The sequence below is a fragment of the Erpetoichthys calabaricus genome, chromosome 5 (genome assembly GCF_900747795.2).
Source record: "Erpetoichthys calabaricus chromosome 5, fErpCal1.3, whole genome shotgun sequence".
Classification (NCBI taxonomy): Eukaryota; Metazoa; Chordata; class Cladistia; order Polypteriformes; family Polypteridae; genus Erpetoichthys; species Erpetoichthys calabaricus.
Window position 1 is genome coordinate 32671372 of NC_041398.2, and position 23211 is coordinate 32694582.

Below are 23211 nucleotides of genomic sequence, written 5' to 3' on the forward strand. Positions count from 1 at the left end.
GAGGTGATGGGTAGGTATAGTGTCAAGGAGAGGAATGAAGAAGGGCAGAGGATAGTGGATTTTGCCAAAAGGATGGACATGGCTGTGGTGAATACATATTTTAAGAAGAGGGAGGAACATAGGATGACGTACAAGAGTGGAGGAAGATGCACACAGGTACATTACATCCTATGCAGAAGAGTTGATCTGTAGGATACTGAAGACTGCAAAGTGGTGGCAGGGGAAAGTGTAGTTGAGCAGCATAGGGTGGTGGTCTGTAGGATGACATTGGAGATCAAGAAGAGGAAGAGAGTGAGGGCAGAGCCAAGGATCAAATGGTGGAGGTTGAAAAAGGAAGACTGCAAGGTTGAGTTTAGGGAGGAGGTGAGACAGGCACTGGGTGGCAGTGAAGAGTTACAAGACAGCTGGGAAACTACAGCAGATGTAGTAAGGGTGACAGCAAGAAGGGTGCTTGGCATGACATCTGGAAAAAGGAAGGAGGAAAAAGAAACCTGGTGGTGGAATGGAGAAGTACAGGAGAGTATACAGAGGAAGAGGATGGCAAAGAAGAAGTGAGATAGTCAGAGAGATGCAGAAAGTAGACAAGAGTACAAGGAGATAAGGCGCAAGGTGAAGAGAGAGGTGGCGAAGGCTAAAGAAAAGGTGTATGATGAGTTCTACAAGAGGTTGGACACTAAGGAGGGAGAAAAAGGACCTGTAACGATTGGCTAGACAGAGGGACCGAGCTGGGAAAGATGTGCAGCAGGTGAGGGTGATAAAGGATAAAAATGGAAACGTACTCACAAGCGCAGAGAGTGTGTTGAGCAGATGGGAAGAGTACTTTGAGAGGATGATGAATGAAGAGAACAAGAGAGAGAAGAGTTTGGATGATGTGGAGATAGTGAATCAGGAAGTGCAATGGATTAGCAAGGAGGAAGTAAGGACAGCTATGAAGAGGATGAAAAATGGAAAGGCAGTTGGTCCGGATGACATACCTGTGGAAGCATGGAGGTGTTTAGGAGAGATGGCAATGGAGTTTTTAACCAGATTGTTTACTGGAATCTTGGAAAGTGAGAGGATGCCTGAGGAGTGGAGAAGAAGTGTACTTGTGACAGGTGTCTGGTCACACTCACAGGAAATCTAACTTAGACACCATTAAAATATCTGACTACGCCACCCAGTTTTATTAAGAGACTGGGGACTCTTGAAATTTACTGATAATAACACACAGGTTTCTTTAAATTGGGCGGTGAGTAAACAAACAATGAAAGACACAACAGTAATTTCAGAAAAAATGCAACAGTAAGTTCTATTACACAAGACAATATAAAGTACATTAAAAAGATAAACGAACCTAACAAAATCTAAACATATCAGGAACGAATTTCCTTTCTTAAAAGGAAAGCACACAGTCCACACTCTAAAAGTCAGTTAAAAGCAAGAATTGGAGGATACAACCTTTAGTGGTGTAGAGTCCAGTTTGCGCACAGTGCTAACCCAACACTTGATTGTTCAACTGTCCACGGAGGCACTCTGTTCACCGGACACTCGTTTCCCAACAGAAGTTGTGTCAAATTGTTGAATCCCTGTCAGCGTCTCTTCGTTGTTCCTTTTTCTTCCACTCTGGGCTCCTTGTGTTGCTGTGACCTAGGCACGCCTCATTTCTCGTCTGTCAGCTTTGCTTGGTCCTTTCATGCGGCTTCCCTCTCTCGCTAAACCCACATCCGGCGTCTCCTTGTGGAGCTCTCTCTTCCTCCCTGGAAGTGTTGCCATCCTTGTGCCTCACGTCGTGTCAGCCAGGTACCCTTGTCTGCCTACGAGCCCCTGTGCTCTGTCCGAGTGTCTTGGGAGCGTTCTCAGTGGACTGTCCCTCCTCCTTGCCTTCTCCTGCCCAGAAGTTTAAATCTCCTTCAGTCCCTGCCATTATCAGTTATGGACAATCGGATTAAACAATGGCATATCCAAATTTCCTGGGTTTAACAATTAATGAAAACACAAGTTAACAAAAATGTATTGTTACCGACCATTAATGAGTACAGATCTGCTGATTAGAAACCAATATTTCCAAGTCAGGTAAATACAGACATCCTCCAAGGAAGGAGCAGTTCTGTTATCACAACTTGGTATTGTTTGTAATCTCAACCAGCCATAAACTTCAAAGTGGTGACTCCTTTGCAATACAGGGATGGGACAACAACATAACTTTTTTACAGATACCCCTAATTCTTGTCTGTGTATTTAAAAGGCGAACATCGGAGCCCTTTTCTTAATAAATGCAATAAATGCTTGATTCATTGATTAAATTGTTGACTCTACTACAGTCCTGCTTTTCTCTTTTTAATACCAGGTAGTACTGAAACTTCCATTCTCCAATGGAACAAGTCCACATAGTCCAATTGTATGGTTACTTTTGAATTTACAAGCTCATTTCATTTAAATTGATAAGGTTCTCCAATATTTGAACAACTAACATCTGCTCTGTTTGAACACTAATATCATTTACCCAAACTCACTTCACTTTTTTAGATCCTCCTCCACATTTGCATGTAGGCCTCTCTTCACATGACTGCTCCACTGCTGAAAGTTTAAAGAGCAGTAGGTGACTAGGAGAGCTCATCTGATGCTTTCTTTCCCTTCAGACGCTCAGGCAATGGCTTACTCACATCTTCTCGTGGCAACTTTAATTCTACTGCTGCTTAAAGGTGAGACGATTCTTTATTTTATTTTTTTTGTTTGTTTTTAACGGTTTAAGTATCCCAAGTTCTCCTTTGCTTTTCATCTTTTGTGTTTTCTTTTTAGAATCCTATGCTGAGATCATAATGACTCAGCCATCCTCTAGTGTCTCTGCTCAGCCAGGAGAAACAGTCAAAATCCACTGTAAAGCCAGCAGCTCTATTACTAGTAGCTACGACTATCTCAACTGGTACCAGCAGAAACTTGGAGAAGCTCCTAAGCTCCTAATATACTGGGCAACCTACCGGCAGTCTGGGATTTCCAGTCGATTCAGTGGCAGTGGCTCTGGACTTGATTATACACTGACCATTAGTGACATACAACCAGAAGATGCAGGACATTACTACTGCAATCAGGGTTGGAAAAGCCCTTTCACACAGTGAATTAGAGTCATACAAAATCCTCTTCGCTTGACTGGCCCAGCTGCAGCATAAAAGCCTTCAGGTTATAAAACAGCACTGTGTCATTTATCAGATGGATGTCACTCTTCTACTGTTAGGACCTGAGGCTCCTATCATCCTGTCACATTCTGTTCTTCCTAGATCTACATCAGGATTGTCATTCCAGGAGCCACACTGACCTTCAACTAATCAGATATCAGAGAATACGTTTAAAGCTAATTGTTTGAATGTCCTAAAATAACAATGTACAAGGAAATCTTATTAACCTGAGTGTGTATTTGTCTCCCTCATTTAACATGCTCACAAGCCAAACTGAAAATACATTAGGAAGTTAAAAAATAAAATCTTTAATCGTATTCATTAAAAAAAAAACTGCCTTAGCTACCTCTGAAAAGTGATGTTTAAGCAAAGGCCCTGTTGCAAAATATCTGACAAAGTTATCTGGAGCAATATATTTAACCAATGCATTAATAATAATAATAATAATTCTAAGAGCCATTTTCCTTGTTCTATAAGATTCATGAATATTTCTTAGATGACAATGCATAAATAACGGGAAGTTCCTATAATCCCCGTAAATAGATTCGCAGTGGTATATTCTTACCATTTCTAACAGCTTGAAGTAAACATTATTATTCAGTCAGCTAGTGATAGCCTTGCCTTGTATAAGGTGTAGAGGCATACGGTTTTTAAACGTGACCACACGTAACAGTGCTCGATGGCCTACGGGCTATTTGAATGTGAGAAATAACAAGTAAAGAAAACTTGTTTACTTAAGTACCACACCGTACGCTAAGGTGTACAGAAGAAGAAATTAAGAACCTTTAAGTATAGAAATAACTAAAGTCTTTCAAGAAAAGCTAAGTTTAAAGAAGATGCTTTTTTCCATTTTTTTGCCTTTTATTCTACGTGTGTAACTATTTTTTCTTTTATTCTTGTGTGGACTATTTGCTTTTACCTTTCACTAAATACCTTTAAAACGAACTCTTGGACTCTGAGAATTCTTTTGACACGCGTCTTACCCGTGCCTGATGACACCTTATATATTTCAGCAGCTACAATAATAATAATAAATTACATAATTAAATTTTTCTGCAGTCGGCTGGCGCCCTGCTTGGGTTTGTTCCTGCCTTGTGCCCTGTGTTGGCTGAGATTGGCTCCAGCAGAACCCCGTGACCCTGTAGTTAGGATATAGCGTGATGGATAATGGATGGATGGATGGATGGATAATTACATTTTTATAGCACTTTTCTCATTACTCAAAGGTCTTACACAGAGGGCAACCACTTCAACCACCTCCAATCTGTAGCACTTACCTGGATGATTCAATGACAGCGATTATTGCTCCAGTACGCTCACCACACATTAGCACATTACCTATTAGGCGCTGAATGGGTGAGAGAGAGAGCCAGATAGAGACAGAGGATAATTAGGGAGCCAGAATGGATGGGTGCCATGACTGGCAATTTAGCCAGGACATCAAGATAAGCCCTACTCTTTTTGAAAGATGTCCAGGGATCTTTAATGACCACAGAGCATTGAGACCTCAGTTTTACATGTCATGCAAATGACGGCACCATATTTACAGCACAGTGTCCCTGTCACTGCAGTGAGGCATTAGGATCCATACACAGACCACAGGGTAAGCACTCCCTGCTGGTCCCACCAACACCTCTTCCAGCAGCAACCCAAGCTTTTCCTAGATGGTCACCATCCAAGTACTGGCCAGGCCCAAACATGCTTTAATTTGAAGAAAAGAATATACAGTAGATCAAATTGAAGGAACCTGAAAATGAGTAAATAAATCAAGAATCAATGCATACCACATAATAAACAAACAGGAAAAACATTTTAATCATAACAATTTATGATGCTAAATGTATCAGCATAACAATAAAGAAAGCTATAGAAATTATCATGTATTTACTGTAAGTGAATTGAAAAAAGAACAATATTATCCTGTCTCTATTGGACTATTGGACTATTGGCAAGCAGACTTAATTTGCTAAATTGGAAGAATCCTAACTCTCCTCTTTTAAGTCAGTGGGTAACTGATATTTTATACTATTTGAAATTGGAAAAATATCTAACTTTCATTTAGAGGATCTGTGCAGAACTTTTTCAAAACCTGGCAGGATCTAATCAATAACATTTTAGAATAAGCTCTTAAAGCACTGAGGAAGTAGATTCTCTCCCCATTTCTTTTTCTTCTCCATTTATCTGTATTCACCTATTAAACTCATCAATTTATTTATTTTTACTGTTTTTAAGTTTTAGTAAGTTGGCCATGCTCTTTCTCAGGGGTGGGGGTTGATTTGTTTTCAATCCTATTTTTTGTAAAAATTGATCTATTTGTATGGAATGATTACAATAAAATCAATAAAATTAATATCCATCCATCCATCCATCCATCCATCCATTTTCCAACCCGTTGAATCCGAACACAGGGTCACGGGGGTCCACTGGAGCCAATCTCAGCCAACACAGGGCACAAGGCAGGAACCAATCCCGGGCAGGGTGCCAACCCACCGCAGTAAAATTAATATATATATATATATATATATATATATATATATATATATATATATATATATATATATATATATATATATATATATATACAGGTGCTGGTCATAAAATTAGAATATCATGACAAAGTTGATTTATTTCAGTAATTCCATTCAAAAAGTGAAACTTGTATATTAGATTCATTCATTACACACAGACTGATATTTAATCAAATGTTTATTTCTTTTAATGTTGATGATTATAACTGACAACTAATGAAAGTCCCAAATTCAGTATCTCAGAAAATTAGAATATTGTGAAAAGGTTCAATATTGAAGACACCTGGTGCCACACTCTAATCAGCTAATTAACTCAAAACACCTGCAAAAGCCTTTAAATGGTCTCGCAGTCGAGTTCTGTAGGCTACACAATCATGGGGAAGACTGCTGACTTGACAGTTGTCCAAAAGGCGACCATTGACACCTTGCACAAGGAGGGCAAGACACAAAAGGTCATTGCTAAAAAGGCTGGCTGTTCACAGAGCTCTGTGTCCAAGCACATTAATAGAGAGGTGAAGGGAAGGACAAGATGTGGTAGAAAAAAGTGTACAAGCAATAGGGATAACCGCACCCTGGAGAGGATTGTGAAACAAAACCCATTCAAAAATGTGGGGGAGATTCACAAAGAGTGGACTGCAGCTGGAGTCAGTGCTTCAAGAACCACCACGCACAGACGTATACAAGACATGGGTCTCAGCTGTCGCATTCCTTGTGTAAAGCCACTCTTGAACAAGAGACAGCGTCAGAAGCGTCTCGCCTTTGGACTGCTGCTGAGTGGTCCAAAGTTATGTTCTCTGATGAAAGTAAATTTTGCATTTCCTTTGGAAATCAAGGTCCCAGAGTCTGGAGAAAGAGAGGAGAGGCATAGAATCCAGGTTGCGTGAGGTCCAGTGTAAAGTTTCCACAGTCAATAATGGTTTGGGGTGCCATGTCATCTGCTGGTGTTGGTCCATTGTGTTTTCTGAGGTCCAAGGTCAACGCAGCCGTCTACCAGGAAGTTTTAGAGCACTTCATGCTTCTTGCTGCTGACGAACTTTATGGAGTTGCAGATTTCATTTTCCAACAGGACCTGGCACCTGCACACAGTGCCAAAGCTACCAGTACCTGGTTTAAGGACCATGGTATCCCTGTTCTTGATTGGCCAGCAAACTCTCCTGACCTTAACCCCATAGAAAATCTATGGAGTATTGTGAAGAGGAAGATGCAATACGCCAGACCCAACAATTCAGAAGAGCTGAAGGCCACTATCAGAGCAACATGGGCTCTCATAACACCTGAGCAGTGCCACAGACTGATCGACTCCATGCCACGCCGCATGGCTGCAGTAATCCAGGCCAAAGGAGCCCCAACTAAATATTGAGTGCTGTACATGCTCATACTTTTCATGTTCATACCTTTCAGTTGGCCAACATTTCTAAAAATCCTTTTTTTGCATTGGTCTTAATTGATATTCTAATTTTCCGAGATACTGAATTTGGGACTTTCATTAGTTGTCAGTTATAATCATCAACATTAAAAGAAATAAATATTTGAAATACATCAGTCTGTATGTAATGAATGAATCTAATATACAAGTTTCACTTTTTAAATGGAATTACTGAAATAAATCAACTTTGTCATGATATTCTAATTTTATGACCAGCACCTGAATATATATATATATATATATATATATATATATATATATATATATATATATATATATATATATATATTATCCTGGTTCAACAGGAGAATAAAAGCTTCCATGTAACAGTGCTTTCCACAGGCTACAGCTACCAAAGTGGGTCAAGAGGGGACACTGTTGCTAACTATGTCCTCTTCTATTCCCTCCACAGTACCATGAAGACGCTCAGTGATGGCAACTGACTCCGCTCTTTCCGTCCCCCACCTAAAAATAATGAGGCCACCGAAGGAAGCTTCACTCTGTGAAAAGAGCACACTGCAGGACAGAGCTCCTGTTTGGTGAGTCTTTGCAACCTTACTGTGAAGTCTAACGACTCCTTTAATTTTGTCTTGCCTTTTTAATTCAATTTTTGTGCCACAGAGTGTCTGTTTTGTTATAAACTCTGGGGGTGTGTGCAGACTTTGATTGGTAGTGTATGCTAGAGTGTGCCAGTCGTCAGTCGAATCTGTGGATCGCTCTCCAGGCTCATCTAATGTATGTACTACCACCCCAGGTCGAGAGGGGGCGCTGCAGAGGAAATTGAAGAGGAGAAGGTTAGCACCAGAGAATTTACAAAATAGAAATTGAAACCTTTTTTTATCAAGATACCATTTCATTGATTTAAAAATATAGCCAAGACATTACTAGTGTTGCTAAAGGTTATTATGACTTGAAATTAATTATTTTAAATTATTATTTGCATCTGACTGCAAAGCCCAATTTTAAACACCCATTCCTCCATTGTCTTAATGGTAAAGTCTGTCAGATCACCCTTAATATGTCATTAATTGGTGACTACAGAAATATGTGTGATTGAATTAGCACAACCTGTTATTCTGGTCACTTGGGTTGCAATGTATGTGCAATTCCTAAAGTATAGTTCTGGGTTCAAAAATGGCTAAAATGAAACAGCTTTCTCAAGAAACGTTGTTTTGTTTTTTTGTTTCAAATTGTATTAACAGTAATATGCATGCAAAATTTCATGAACTTTGACTTGGACATTGTTGAATGATGCATTCCCAACACTGATATTTGAAATGCCACAGAGCCTTTGTTTTAAAAAGGACCAACAGCTACCCATATGGAAGGATTTGTTGAAATCATTTTTTTTTTTGTATAATTGTCAAACAAATAAACAGACAAGATGTAGTCTGAGGTGAAGTCCTTAGTGTGTAAAATGGATAAATAACATCAAGCAAAGCCAAAATATTTAAAGAACAAAGTAAATTATGATTATATTTATATAGGCCGGTAAATTTGAATCTAGACCCCTACAACCCTGAAGAACATTCATTGTTTTGAGACTGTTATGTTAAGCTAAGTTATGTCATGTTATGATTGCCAAATAGGAAAGCAACTCCACCAGATAATGAGGGTTCTTCCCTCAACAAACTTTAACTTTCACCAAACAGCCAAAGTCCAGCAGTAACATGAACTGGAAATTCAAAATGTCCCAGTTTGACTGAATATGCGTGTGTGTTTATATGAGCGTGAACTAGAGCAAATGTGGAAAGACACCTGAATGATCTCCCCTACCAAGGATTAGAATCCCACTGTGACGATGCAGGTTCTGCTCCATGCTCCCATCCAGCTTCTGGGAGCTCTCTAACCTGACACCGTCGGTAATGCCACCGATGAGCTGGACAATGAGACACAACAAAGCAAGGGGATGGTGCAAAAAGTGCTTTAATTAAAAAGAGAAAAATCAAAAACAAAGTGTCCAAATAAATAAGTGCAGTGTCTCTCAAATCTTCAAATAAATAATCCAATAAAAATAGGTGAATCTGTGGAGGTTAAAATCACAATCGAAAAAAAATCCTTTTAAAACAACGAGGTTAAAAACAATGGCTGGAGGCTGTCCTTCTTTAAAACTAAAGCCAGGTGTGTTCTTCTACTGGTGGCTCCCCTGTTTCTCCCCTAATGAGCCCCGCAACAGAGGAGTCGCCCTATCAACAAAATGCAGTTCCCTTCAATTCTGGTCGGGTAGCCCTCCGATCCCCGGCTACGTCGGGCTCTAGCTGGACTGAGACTTGGGTTATTTCCCCAGTGGCCAGGACGCTCACGTTGGGGCTCAACACGCCCAAAGCCTCCACAACTCTGCTTCCTTCAATGGTCAGTCGACCCCTCTGCTGGTCACTCCTTCGAGGCTCTTCAACCAGCTGCATTAAACTTGCACGAGCCTGCTCTCCCTATCACTCTCCCACACCGGCTTTCTCTTTCCTGACACCTATTTCTCCATTAACTTCCGTTCCCATTCTTTTCTCACCCTTCTCCTTCCATCCGCCTCACACTTCTATTAAATATTACGGGGACGTGGATCAGGTGTAGCAATTACCAGCTCCCGGCAACAAATACGGATGCAGACGACTCCTCACCTGTGCACTTAAGCGAGGACTGTCCGCATCACGAATTCACCTGGGAACCGCTACGGCCACACTACCACACCCCCTCTCTAAGCTGTGAGTACAGCGACTATTTATTTAAAAAGTGTCCTTTGATCAGAGCTGTGGACCCGCTACACCACACCCACCCCAAGTTGGCTCCTGTTACTTGTAGCACAGGCTTCAACTCCTCATAACCCTGACTGTGCGATGGTAGTAGACACTCAAGCAAAGAGGTTGGGGCAACTTGGTGAAAGGCACTTGGCATGACAATGTTTGCATGAAAAATATAATTACACAGTTGGCAGCAAAAGCAAAAATATTGAAGTGAATGAATAGAAAACAGGTATTACTCACAACAAAAACCCGAAGTTTTCATTCATTTTCTTAGAAAAGCTCATTCTCTCATTTGAAGCATAGCCATTTGGGTACCATGCCCACAGAGGTGGTAGTTTTCTCACTTCACCCTCTGAATGTGTGCTTTGGTGGCTTCTATGAGGAACTGGAATGTCTCTCTCTGTGTCCTTGTGACTTTTTGACAGGTAATGTGGCAGTAGAGCTGGGTTAATGGACTTCAAGCTCCAAGGTTGCTGGATCAATTGTCATCTTTAACTCATTGTGAGATGCCAAGTAAACTGACTTGTATGCCAAATAGAAAAAGAAGTGTGCAAAAAAACTGTGCACTTTTAATGCATGTTGTGATCATGTTTACTATTGAAAGGTGTTACTTAAATTAAAGACAGTTTTCTTCTTCAGCACAAAAATGTGCTGTCTGGTTGACTGATGCTTCGTTGTTCCACCACTGCGCTGTGAGTGTGTGTTGCTGATTTTTGGTTTACCATTTGATAGACTGAAATCCTCTTAAAGGTGGCATCTCTACCAGTGCAACTAGATTTATCTGAACGCTAACCACAAGTCCAAGTTCATCTCTAGTCACAACTTCTGGTTTCCTCCCATTTAATATTTGCATGCTGTTCTTTCTTCACATACTTAAAAAGCGCAGATGGCGTGAAGATGTTTGTTGAGCCACTCTTTTGTCTTTGATACTCACTGGCAATGGCTTATTGGTTTCTGTTTGTGACCACACTGTTGACCCTGCGATTGCAAGGTAAAAACTGTCAATAAATAAATAATTCAGTGTTACTCTTTGCTGCCTGTAAATAGTAGGTGTGTTCCTGAAGAACAACTGGATCAATTGTATTTTTTGTCTTTCTTTTCTAGAATCCAGTGGTCAAATAACAACTAGACAGTTTCCTTCAAGTCTGTCCCCTCAGGCTGGAGAAACTGTCACAATCCACTGCAAGGTCTTCAGCTCCACTAGCATTTTCAGTAGTAGTTACCTGTCCTGGTACCAGCAGAGATCAGGAGAAGATCCTAAATTTCTAATTTATGCTGCAAGCTCTCAGGCTTCTGGAATTTCAAGTCGTTTCAGTAGCAGCGGCTATGGACTCGATTACACACTGACAATCAGTGACGTACAGCCTGAAGACGCAGGACATTACTACTGTAAGCAAGACAGGAGTACTCCTTTCACACAGTGATAGAGAGTCGTACAAAAACTGAATCACCTCACTAATACAGGCAAAGAGCATAAGCATACAGGTGCTGCTGGAGAAGTGAGAGAGCGGAGAATCAAAAGAGGCAGCGAGGTCCTCACCAGCTGCCTCCACTTAGTATGTCATCTGCATGCAAGGTAGAAGTGTCAAAGAAGATAATCAAGTAAAAGATGGGAACTTACTTGTCACATCTGATGCTTTGAGCATTAAACTGTGAAGTATACTCTCACTATAACATAATATTATTTCCTTAATTTCTTGCAAGCACTTACACTCAGAAAATGAATAATAAAAAGAGTTGAAAGAGTGCAAAAAACAAACAACCAATAATAATAATTCATTACATTTATATAGCGCTTTTCTCCATACTCAAAGCACTATCCACACAGGGAGGAACCGAACCCACAATCTTCCACAGTCTCCTTGCTGCAAAGCAGCAGCACTACCACTGCGCCACCTGTGAGGACATACCAAAATAGCTAACTTCACTTTTACTAGCATAAGTATGTAACAGACATAAGAACACAAGAAATTCAACAAATGTGAGGAGACCATTCAGTACTTCAAGCCTGTTGGTTTAGCTAATAGCTAAGCAGTCCTAATATCACATCCAGATTTTTCTTAATGGTTGTCAAGATTTCTGCTTCATCTCCATTTCTCAGTACTTTGTTCCAGTGTCCCACAACTCTTTGCATGAAGAAGTGCTTCCTGGCTTCAGTTTTAAAGGCACTGATGTCCTGGAGTACGTTATTCACCCTTAAGCTGTAAGAATGTTCCTAGATCTACTTGATCAATGCCTGTGAGGATTTTGAAGACCTGGGTTAGGTCCCCATGCAGTCTCCTCTGCTCGAGACTAAACAGGTATAATTCTCTGAGTCTGTCAGAGTATGACATGCCCTTAAGTCCCATGATGCACTTGGTTGTTCTCCTCTGCACAGCTTCAAGTGCTGCTATGTCTTTCTTGTAGCGTGGTGACCAGAATAGCACACATATGTGCTCTTACTAGTGCATTATGTAGTTTGAGAATAACATCTGTTGACTTAAATTAAGCAGTTTTATTGATACAGCCTAACATTTTATTTGCCTTTTTAATTGCTTCTGTGCATTGCTTACTCGATGAAAATGTTGCTTAAACATAAACCTCTAAATCCTTTTCAGAGGTTGTTTCCTGTATGACAGTGTGTCCCATCTTGTATTTATAATTGACTAGCAGGAGTACCCAGCGTTGCCCAGGAATCTATAACCGGTGAATATCCTAAATGAAAGAAACAGAACATAGAAATAGAACAAAGAGTTTTCTGATTGACATTTTATTGTAATAGGTAATATGAGTGGTCATTCTGGAGCCTTTGGATACACTATATTTTCTGTTTTGCCTTGTGGTGCGAAAATGAACAAATTCTGAGGATTGCCCACTGTAGAACATGCCACGTAGAGTTGTCCGTGTGAAAAGCATGATTTTCCAAATTGATGCGTTTAACTTGCAGTGATTGGCCTTGAGCATTATTAATTGACATAGCAAAAGCCAAACGAACATGAAATTGTAGCCGTTTGAAATCAAAGGGTAAATCATTCTGAATCAGCGGAATTCTTGGTATAAAAATATCTTCACATCTTGCTCAATGTTTTAGACGCCCTTGAAATAGACCTTTTTCTGGCATCGGAAGTGGACTTTCTAATTCTACGTCTTTTTTTCGGTGGCATGGGTATATTAGCGAAAAAGAGGACAATTATAATGTGTTACATGGTATTACGTACAGAATAAGCACCACAGTGAGATGAATGTACATTATTTACAATACGTCGGAAAGTGCAACAAATAACACCAGTCAGTCAGAAACACCAAGACCGAAATCGTAATGTGAGTCGGAAAGCGAGCAAATAGCACCACAAATACGGAAAGCCAGTCATACGCACTGGGTCGTTCACGTTTTACATCTATACGGCAGTTCCCCTTCACCTGATGAAAGCAGTCGGCCTTCTCATACTTGGCACTTCTGCCATCTGTTGGCAATTTAAAGAAACATTGGTAAAGAGCGATGCACAGGGACCAAACGTGCTGCTAGATGGTGCCGCCGTAAATGTCTGTTGCAACGTGCGACCATCTTGTCGATGATTCATGATATTCATGGTGGCTCTAAAATCTGTACTAACCCCTACTCTCTCTTCTGTTTCCTTTTCCGGTGTCCTTTTTGTGGTGGCGCAACTACTCAAAGCACCGTGATATTCCAACACTGATGGATTAAAAGCATGACCATCATCATCAAGTCCTTCCATGAGAACCCTAAATACAAAGAGGACTATTTCATTTATGTTAGGTAGAATGCCCAGAGGGGACTGGGCGGTCTCATGGTCTGGTACCCCTGCAGATTTTATTTTTTTCTTCTTTTTTTCAGAGTTTTTTTTTGTTTTTTCTGTCCCCTCTGGCCATCGGACCTTACTCTTTTTCTATGTTAACTAATGTTGTCTTATTTTAATTTCTTATTTTGTCTTTTATTTTTATTTTATTTTCTTCATTATGTAAAGCACTTTGAGCTACTTTTTTGTATGAAAATGTGCTATATAAATAAATGTTGTTGTTGTTGATAAGTGCGGGGACATATGCCGAACGTTGAGTCGGTGAAAAGGTGCCCTGCGCTTCACCACGAACATTTTTCTCAACCAAGCATACCCCATGACCTCCTCCTGGTCACAAAGGAGGCCCATCCCCAGTTTGAAATTACTGGACTTCTGTACTGTACATCAAAGATGAGAACTGCCAAGTTCTTGCTGAAGCTCTGTCTTTGGCTTTAGTTTTGTTTATTGCCATTTATTTGTTTTCTATTCATTTAAATTGCTTTGTTCTTTTCTTTAATGTAATTGATTCAATTTCTTTATTTTAGTATTTAATATTGTTCATTATTTTTGTTAAGAGTTTATTGTAATAATAATAATATATATTTTATCTATCTATCTATCTATCTATCTATCTATCTATCTATCTATCTATCTATCTATCTATCTATCTATCTATCTATCTATCTATCTATCTATCTATCTATCTATCTATCTATCTATCTAAGGGTAAAATTTGACATTATTTAATTGCAGTTTACAACTGAGGTTTTTTTCTTTTGTTTAGGTCATTTGCTTAAGAGTTTTCTTTAACTATCATTAATTTGCCTTTTGGTATTCATTTGTTTATGATGTTTAGTTCTTCTTTCCTCAAATACAAAATTTGATTTATTGCATTTTTATGTGTTACAGTCTTTTCCTTTTGTCTTAAGAACAAATCATAACAGGCACTTTGTTTTCTGTTAATAAGTAATTGAGATATTGTCTTTAAGTCTTATTTAAGGTTTGAGACTGCTGCGTGAAATGTCATGTGACATAATTGCCCTAGCTCCAAATACTGAAGCAGCAGAACCCAATATGACAGATAAATGGGGATTTTAAATGTTAAAACTAATTATGTATTCTCTTTTTTTCTTTCTGAAAATCTGTGCGACAGACAAAAGAACAGATTTACTAAAACTCAGTGCATTACCTACCCGTATAATAACATCAATGCTACAAACACCATTACTTCAGAGACATTTAAACAATGGTATACTCCAATTATTTTAGAGAAAGATAAAAAGGTACATTTGGCTCATGCCTCTTTCTGGTAATCTCTATACCACCCATTCACCGTTACCTTTTGTTCAAGTTTGGTTTTACCTCTAAAAAAAGTATGATCTATCTATCTATCTATCTATCTATCTATCTATCTATCTATCTATCTATCTATCTATCTATCTATCTATCTATCTATCTATCTATCTATCTATCTATCTATCTATCTATCTATCTATCTATCTATCTATCACATCATTGTCTGACATAAACCATGTGGGTGCCATGCAAGTAAAGACTTTATTTCTACATTTTCCACTTAAATTGTTTGCTATTTTAACTCCTATGATCAATCTGAATGTTTGTCCCTTTTCTCTTGTGTGTTTTTACCAAGTACTATGGTAAAAAAACTAAAACATTGGACTAATACTAGAAAGTTCCTTGATCAATTGCCAGCTCTGACTTACTATGAGAACCTATATGACTTGGCTAAGTTGTCTGTGTGTCAAATGGAAAAATATATGGAGACTGCAGAAATAATTCAATAACTGCAAAGCATCTGAGGAAGGTATTTGCCACTGAAGGTTGTTAAATAAAATAAAGTTTGTATTTATTGCACAATATTGCATCAGGTCAGTTGATAATTCCTAGTTCCTCCATTACTATTGTAATTTTGGCTTTGATAAAAGTGAAACTGTTCAGCAGAACATATGTTAAAATGCTACCCACACATTCAAGTGCATCTCTCTTAGTGTCTTCTGGTTTCTTCCCCTTTAGGATTTGCATACAGGCTCCTCCCCTCCATTCCTGACTGCTCTGCTGCTCAGGATTTAAAGAGCAGAGATGATGTGAAGCTGTCATTTCAGCCCCTCCTTCACTTTGATACTGACTGACAATGGCTCCCTGGTTCCTGCTTGTGACAAAGCTTTTGTTCCTGCTATCACAAGGTATAAACTGACAATAAATCTATTATCTGTTTTCAGTATTTCTGTATTTATTCTGTACAGTAGGCATGTTCCTAAAGAAGTGGAAAGTTGAATGTTTTTTGTCTCTCCTTTCTAGAATCCAGCAGTCAAATTATAATGACGCAGTCCCCTGCAACTGTATCTCCTCAATCCGGACAAACAGTTAAGATGCACTGTAAAGCCAGCAGCTCCATTAGCTCTGGGGGTACTAACTACCTGGCCTGGTACCAGCAGAGATCAGGAGAAGCTCCCAAACTTCTGATTTACTACGCAACCTCTCGAGTGTCTGGTATCTCAAGTCGGTTCAGTGGCAGTGGCTCTGGCCTCGATTATACTCTGACCATCAGTGACATGCAGCCAGAAGATGCTGGACATTACTACTGTCAGCAGGGCTATAGCTCTCACACAGTGATTTAGAGTCATACAAAAACCTAATCACCTCATTGGCAAAGCAGCAAACCCTGCAGGTGCTGAGAGGGAAGTCACTGAGTTGAGCAATTTCAAGTATCCACAGACACAGTGTAAAACAGTAAAACATATTCAAACCAGTACACAAATACAAGACCCAGAGCTGTACACACAGTATTACCAGTGTTCACTTTAGAAACCTTGCTAACCTTTACTACCTTTACATTGTCCCTGTAGAAATATCACCCATATGCTAGGGTTTCTGTTTTAACTGGCAAGACTAAATGGAATATGTAAAAAGAGTAGACACCCTAGTTGAATTTCTCCATTTCCAGATTACACAAAGGAGGTCAAAACTTTAAAATGGTGTGTTTATGAAATATAACTTACACAAAGGGAGAACTGAAGATAAGAGGAATATTCTTGAGCCTACATATACAAGACTTAGGCCCTGTCTATCCAGTGAAATGACTCACCCACTTGCTCACCTACCACTTACTGTACTACCAAGCAGTCCCTTTCCCACATTTCACATACTTCGGCTTGTTCCTCTCCCAGTGAGCCTCCTTCTCAGATTCTCACAATTCCAAATCAATGTGCCCTCTGACATCACACAACTTTAAACATTTCTGTCATTTCCAGCCACACCAAAGAACCACTTTCATGTTCAGGATAGGCTATTTTATTAGGGTGACACCAGGGTTAGAATTCTCCTCCAGGATTCTTGAGTCTGCAATAAGCCTTAAAGGACCAGTTGCCCAATGTAGCAACTCAGTTGCCCTCACTTCACTGTTAAGTACCACATGCCACCCTAATGTTTAGACTGCTGAAGTTTGGTGTAAAGATAGCCTTCATGCGACATGTGCAACTTAGTCATGAGTTTCCCCAGTTAGTTACCCTGTGCTGTCACCTATTAGCGAGAACATCAAAACACAACATTTGACAAATACGAAGATTCCAAACAGCAGGGCTTGTGTCACCATTAAGGCAAATTAGGCATTCACCTAGGGTACAGATCATAAAGGGGGGTGGGGGGACCCAGCCGCACAGGTTAGCTACCAAACAGTCAGTTGGCACACTAAAATACTTGGCCCTAGGGAGCAAAATAACCAAGCACCTGCACTACCAGTCAGTCCATCAGGGTCATATGTTTAGCTAAGCTGTCCCACTATCTCATCCAGATTACTTCTTTAAGGTTGTCAAGGTTTCTGGTTCAACTGCATGTCTCACTAGTTTGTTCCAGACTCCCTCATGGTGTAAAAGATGAAAATATTGTGCAAACATAAATCCCTAAATCCTTTTTAGTGGTGTCTTCCTTTTTAGGACGATGTCTCCCATCTTGGTTTTATAATTGACGTTCATTCTGCCCATGTGTATCACTTTGCCCTTTTCTAAGCTAAACTGCAGAGAAGGTCTGATGGTATTTCAAAAGTGCCACCCATCCCATTTTTGGACCAGTCTGAAAGAACTCCCAAGTATGGAACTAATGATCTCAGCTCACCCAGAACTGACTTCCAGAAAAGAATGAAATAGCAAATCCATATCTGAGGCTCAAAGGAGTTAAGTGAGAATTTAATTAAGACCTAAAAAGTAAAGAAAGAGTTTGGATTTAGTTTGGAGGTGATTGGTCTTTCATTGTTCACTTTTGTAAAGTGCAACTGTTTAAAAATGGTATGCAATGGTATTTTGTTCTATTAAATAAGTCTGGTTTTTAAATTCCTATCTTCTTCTTTGGGTAACATTATGCTAAAATAAAAATGACAAGAAAATGAGCCCTGTAGTTTCTAATAGTTGTGTTGCTACAAAGCTATACCACCTGTGCTTCAGAACAAATCATCCACATTTGGATTTGGCCAATACTTGGATGGGAGACCATCTAGGAGGTGTTGGTGAGGTAGCAGGAGACGCTTACCCTGTGGTCGGTGTGTAGATCCCAAAGCCCCAGTGCAGTGATGTGGACAATATGCTATAAAAATGGTACCGTCCATTGGATGAGATGTAAAACCAAGGTCCAGACTCTGTGTGATCATTAAAGATCTCTGGGCATCCTTCGTAAAGAGTAGGGTGTATCCCAATGTCATGGCTAAATTGCCCCCCATGGCCTGGTCATTCTCGACCCCTAATCATCCCCCTGTCTCTAAATGGCTATATCTCTCACCCCTTAACCACCTAATGTGTCGTGAGTGTAATGGCTGCCATTGCATCATCAGGTGGGTGCTGCACATAGGATATGGTTGAACTGGCACCCAACTCTCAATGTAAAGCAGTTTGAGTAGAGAGAATAGAGCTATATAAATGTAAAAGAATCTATATTAATAAACCACAGTTTTAATTTATGCACGGACACACCAAAACGCATGCGCACAGCGCTCAAACACAGCGGCTTCCCACAGTCAGTAGGTGGAGCCCACTTCAGACACACCAGAAGCAAACACGTCACGGCTCCACAATGAAGGAGCTCAACTAACGGAAACACAAAATGAGCCCGTATGGATAGACACAATGAACGAACACAACAACAATGAACGAAGGCTCCCACACAAAGAATCCGCTGTAGTACAAATGCGCCGCGGCGCCCCAGAGTCAAACGCAGCGGCTTCCCAGAGTCGGTAGGTGGCGCCCACTTCACGACCTGTGAACTAAACATGAGGTAAAGCGTGCACGCCAGGTTCTACAGCCGCCCGGACGCGACGGCCCACACCTAAACTTCCTGTGCTCCACTATGCCGGCAGTCGGTGTCAGCAAAGGCAACAGAATCTCGTCTCCACAAAATGAAACCGCCTTAGTACAGATATGCTTATTTAATTAAATAAAATTTCCTCAGACGCTCCCACCCTCCATGATATGTCATCCATCCAAATATCGGACGGAACAGAAACTGATTGCCATTCTTGGATTTACGATTCTCTAGAGAATCGCGGGCTTACTTGTTAAAAAGAAAAAAATGAAAATCTAGCAATGTTCACCATGTAGAGACAATGAACAGGGCTAGCTGCAGCCTGTGAACAGTTAAAGAAAGAAAGACTCTAAAACATAACATCACCAGAGTCCCTACCAAAGGCTCACTCTGTAACTCTGGGCAAGTAACTTAACTTAAAAATGTAGTTCAATGGTTTTAATTGTGAATAAAAGTAAGTGACTGTCTTACAGATTTGTACTTGTAGAGCACCGTGAATAATTTCACTATGGAAAGGCACTTTATAAAATCAGTCTTCCATGTTTGCTTGTTCTAGTCACTTCAATCTACAAGCAGCTGTTCAGAATGTTCATGAGGTGTCCATTTTAGGTCAATGGTTTCTCACTGCCTCACTTTACAAAAATTAGAAAGCTTGACTTCGAAATCTTTCCACTGCTTTTTAGATTGTTGGTGGTTTACCCAAATCAAGTAAATGATCTAATACCTAATGACAGCATGGCAGCACAGCAGGTGGTGTTCGGAAGCATTGGACTGCAATCTGAATTGGCCTCAAAGACCAGCAATTAGATTGATTATTGTCTCTAGATTATCCAGATGACCACACTCAACCAAGGACTTGCATCTCATATAGGATGGATTCCTCTAAATTGCTTAACCTCGGTGTAAAATTTTGAGGTGTTTGTCCTAGATAATGTTTGAGGAATCACAACTAAAACTGTCATAATTATCATTTTGTCTCTGCACAAGTGAGTTTCAACTTTTTTTGAGTTTGGATTGTATTTTTGTGATAGTTTTTTTTTCCCATTTGCTCTGTTGTTTTTCATGGTCAAAGATATGTTGTTATCCCTGCCGGTCATGTGGGCGCGGTCTGTGACATCATCACATTGCCATTATGAATGGTGCTGCAGTGCCGCAGACATCACTTTTATGTTTATGGTTTCAAAAAAAAATCAAGTAGTTATTTATTTCTGTGGGTTTTGTTGGGGAAACTTTTGTTAGTGATGGTTGTGTCTTTTTATTTTTGCTTATATTACGTTGATGGTTTATATTTTAGGTTTTATTATTAGTGCACTTGTCTATTTATGGTGTGGATTTTGACGTGTTTTCTCTGTTGCCTTCAAAACCTTGATATTCTGTGGTCCATTTGCTGTTTGTCATTTTAAGGATAAGCCTTTTTGTAACCAAAGCTGGAAAACAAATCAGTAATTGACATTTTTACATTTACATGTATTACTTGTACACTCAGTGAACATATTATTAGGATGACTATACTGCTCCTAGATAGGACCTCCTTTTGCTCTCAAAACAAATCTTCATGTAGGAGTTTTGAGATTCTGGTCCATGTTGATGTGATTGCATCATGCAATTTCTGCAGATTTGTCAGCTGCACATTCAGGCTGTGAACCTCTCGTTCTGGCACATCCCAATTGTGTTCTATTGGATTCAGAAGTGGGGACTAGGAAGACCACTGAAGAGCAAAGAACCCATTGTCATGTTCATGAAACTAGTTTGAAACGACTTTTGTTTTTTGACATGGTACTTTATCATGCTGGAATTAGCCATTAGAAAATGAGTGAATTGTGGCCATGAAGGGATGTACTTGGTCAGTGACAATAATCAAACAGGCTGTGGCATTCAAGAGATGATTGATTGGTGTTAACAGGCCAAAGTGTGCCAAGAAAACATTCCCCACACCATTACACTACCACCACCAGCCTGGACTGTTGACACAAGGTAGGTTGGGTGCATGGATTTATGATGTTGGTGACAAATTCTGAATCAACCATCTGTGTGCCTCAGCTTAAATTAAGATTAATCAGACCAGGCTACATTTTTCCAGTCTTCAACTGTTCACTTTTGGTGAAATTACATCTACTGCAGCCTCAGATGTTTTATTCTTTTTGAGAGGACCCAGCACACTACCCTGTGGAGTGCCTGTTTTTAGGATCAGTGTTTAGGATGTAATGCTGCCAACTCACACATGCTGAGGTCTGCCAATTACAAAATCCAAAATACAGTTGCAGAGGAAGGCACTGAGTCTCAAGACTAGTTACTCGCACAGTATTTTGTGATTAGTTTCGATGGTACGATAGTGGTAAATGCTAAACTGTATTCAATAAATCGACCTCTTCCAATAGCAGTCGTATCATCTACTTGTGTCCCAATGGTATGAATTTTAAGAGACATTTACTGGGAAAACAAGCAAAGGGAATTATGGATTGAGGTTGGCACATGACCAATTTTCTTTCTTTTAAGCAGATTCATTCCATCCCATAAGTGCACCTCTTGAAAGGACAGACTCGCCACCACCAGAGTCAGGACAAATGTGAAATGACAATAGAAGATGTATGTCTGCAGTTTGGTAGTGAGGTTTTGAGGTTTTATTCTTGTAGATTTATAGGCAAATTAGACTCCAGCCATTGGTGACCCTGAATTGGATTGACAAGGTTTGAGTAAGTTATTTTTTGTTATGTTATGTTATGTTATGTTATGTTATGTTATGTTATGTTATGTTATGTTATGTTATGTTATGTTATGTTATGCCTGGGATAGAGAAACTCTTCTCCACTGTAAATAATAAGAGTACCTGTTGTGTTTTATTTGCAGATTTTCATATCAAGTTGGTGCCTATCTTGTGCCCATTGCTTGTAATTTCACTTTAATTCCTCATAACCTTCACTAGGTGTTTGACAAAAACGGTTTCATAAGCTTTATGACGTTAATCTTAAGAATGTCTTTCTCCCATGGGGCGACTGGGCTCTTTTCCCAAATAAGATCAAACACAGTTCCGCCAGGTGCGACAGGGAGCTTCCACCTGCAGCTGAAGTCACTTCAGTACACATGTATTGTGTCAGCATGCCCGTGCCGATCAAACAGCGAAAGCTCTGCAGTTTACTTATGACTTTACGCTCTAGGAAGATAAGTAAATAAATCAAGGTAAATAACATTCGTGTGCAGTTTTCACATTCACTTTGCATTCAAATAAGTTTCCTCCAGAGATGCTGGATTTCTGCTTCATTCATAAAACAAATTAAGAGAGGAATTAGGCATTCTAAATTGACCTGTTTTGACTAAATGTGTGTGAGAGCATATATCAACTCACTGCTCCTGCTGACCTCCCTGTGACCGTGCACCCATAGGCCTAAGTATGTACTTCTGCAGCCAGGAGCTGAATGTCGAGTAGGAGGGGCAATGGTGAGTGGGAGGGGACATACACCCATTGCATGACTAAATACATTATGGCTAAGATTAGAGTTGGGGGAGGTTTAGATGTTAACAGGCCATAAACCCCTCCTACTCAACAATGTAGTCCCTCCCACTCAACATTGCCCCTCCTACTTGACATTTGGCTCCTGGCTGCGGCGCTACCCTTCTCCATAAGCCCAAATCATAGTAGCCTTACTGCTTACAAATAATTTATTTATTAAAAATGACACAATCGCCACTGACCTCACCCTACCACATAAACTCAAGATCATTGCCAGGGATGGCATATGTCTAGAACAAGACAAATCAAGGAAAATACAGGGATTACCACCTCTACAGACTCATTATGCTTAATTCATATTTACATGTATTCAATTAAGTGTGGTACATTAATTAACACTGCCGCATCATATATTCTGAGAGTTGGGTTTAAAATCCTTGTCTATCTCCCCCAACAGGGTTTTACTGAATTTTCCTCCCATGCGACACAGAAACCTAGCATGGGCCTACATTCTGGCCAGGATAGTTCAATGTCCAGTCTGGAGACTAATTTAACAAAGGACAGGGAGAGGCCTCTAATAGTGGCAGTCTTCCTGGGATACGGTGTCTGCATGCTAGCATACTCTGGACGTCTAGTGGTCACCACATGTTAGGTTAATTGGAAACTTAGACCTTTACTTGGCTGTGTGAGTGTTTATCCTGTGATGCCCTGGCTCTCCCTGCTACTAAACACTTTCAGAAATATATTCATGAATGTGCTGATTTATTTCCAAGTTACTCACTATGGATTTTTCTTAGCCTTACATATTTAAGATGTCCTGTACATACACATTGAAA

General features: G+C 39.9%; 3 gene segments (V, D, J or C); all 3 read left to right on the forward strand.

The window, feature by feature from the left end:
- Window positions 1-2521: 2521 nt before the first annotated feature.
- Window positions 2522-3095, forward strand: LOC114652474 (immunoglobulin kappa variable 1-39-like). The segment is given in 2 exon segments: window positions 2522-2681; window positions 2779-3095. Coding segments are annotated over 2 exon segments (399 nt in total).
- A 7624-nt stretch (window positions 3096-10719) lies between these two features.
- Window positions 10720-11268, forward strand: LOC114652475 (immunoglobulin kappa variable 1-39-like). The segment is given in 2 exon segments: window positions 10720-10835; window positions 10949-11268. Coding segments are annotated over 2 exon segments (372 nt in total).
- Window positions 11269-15556: 4288 nt separating this feature from the next.
- Window positions 15557-16857, forward strand: LOC114652476 (Ig kappa chain V region 3381-like). The segment is given in 2 exon segments: window positions 15557-15824; window positions 15940-16857. Coding segments are annotated over 2 exon segments (372 nt in total).
- The last annotated feature ends 6354 nt before the right edge of the window (window positions 16858-23211 follow it).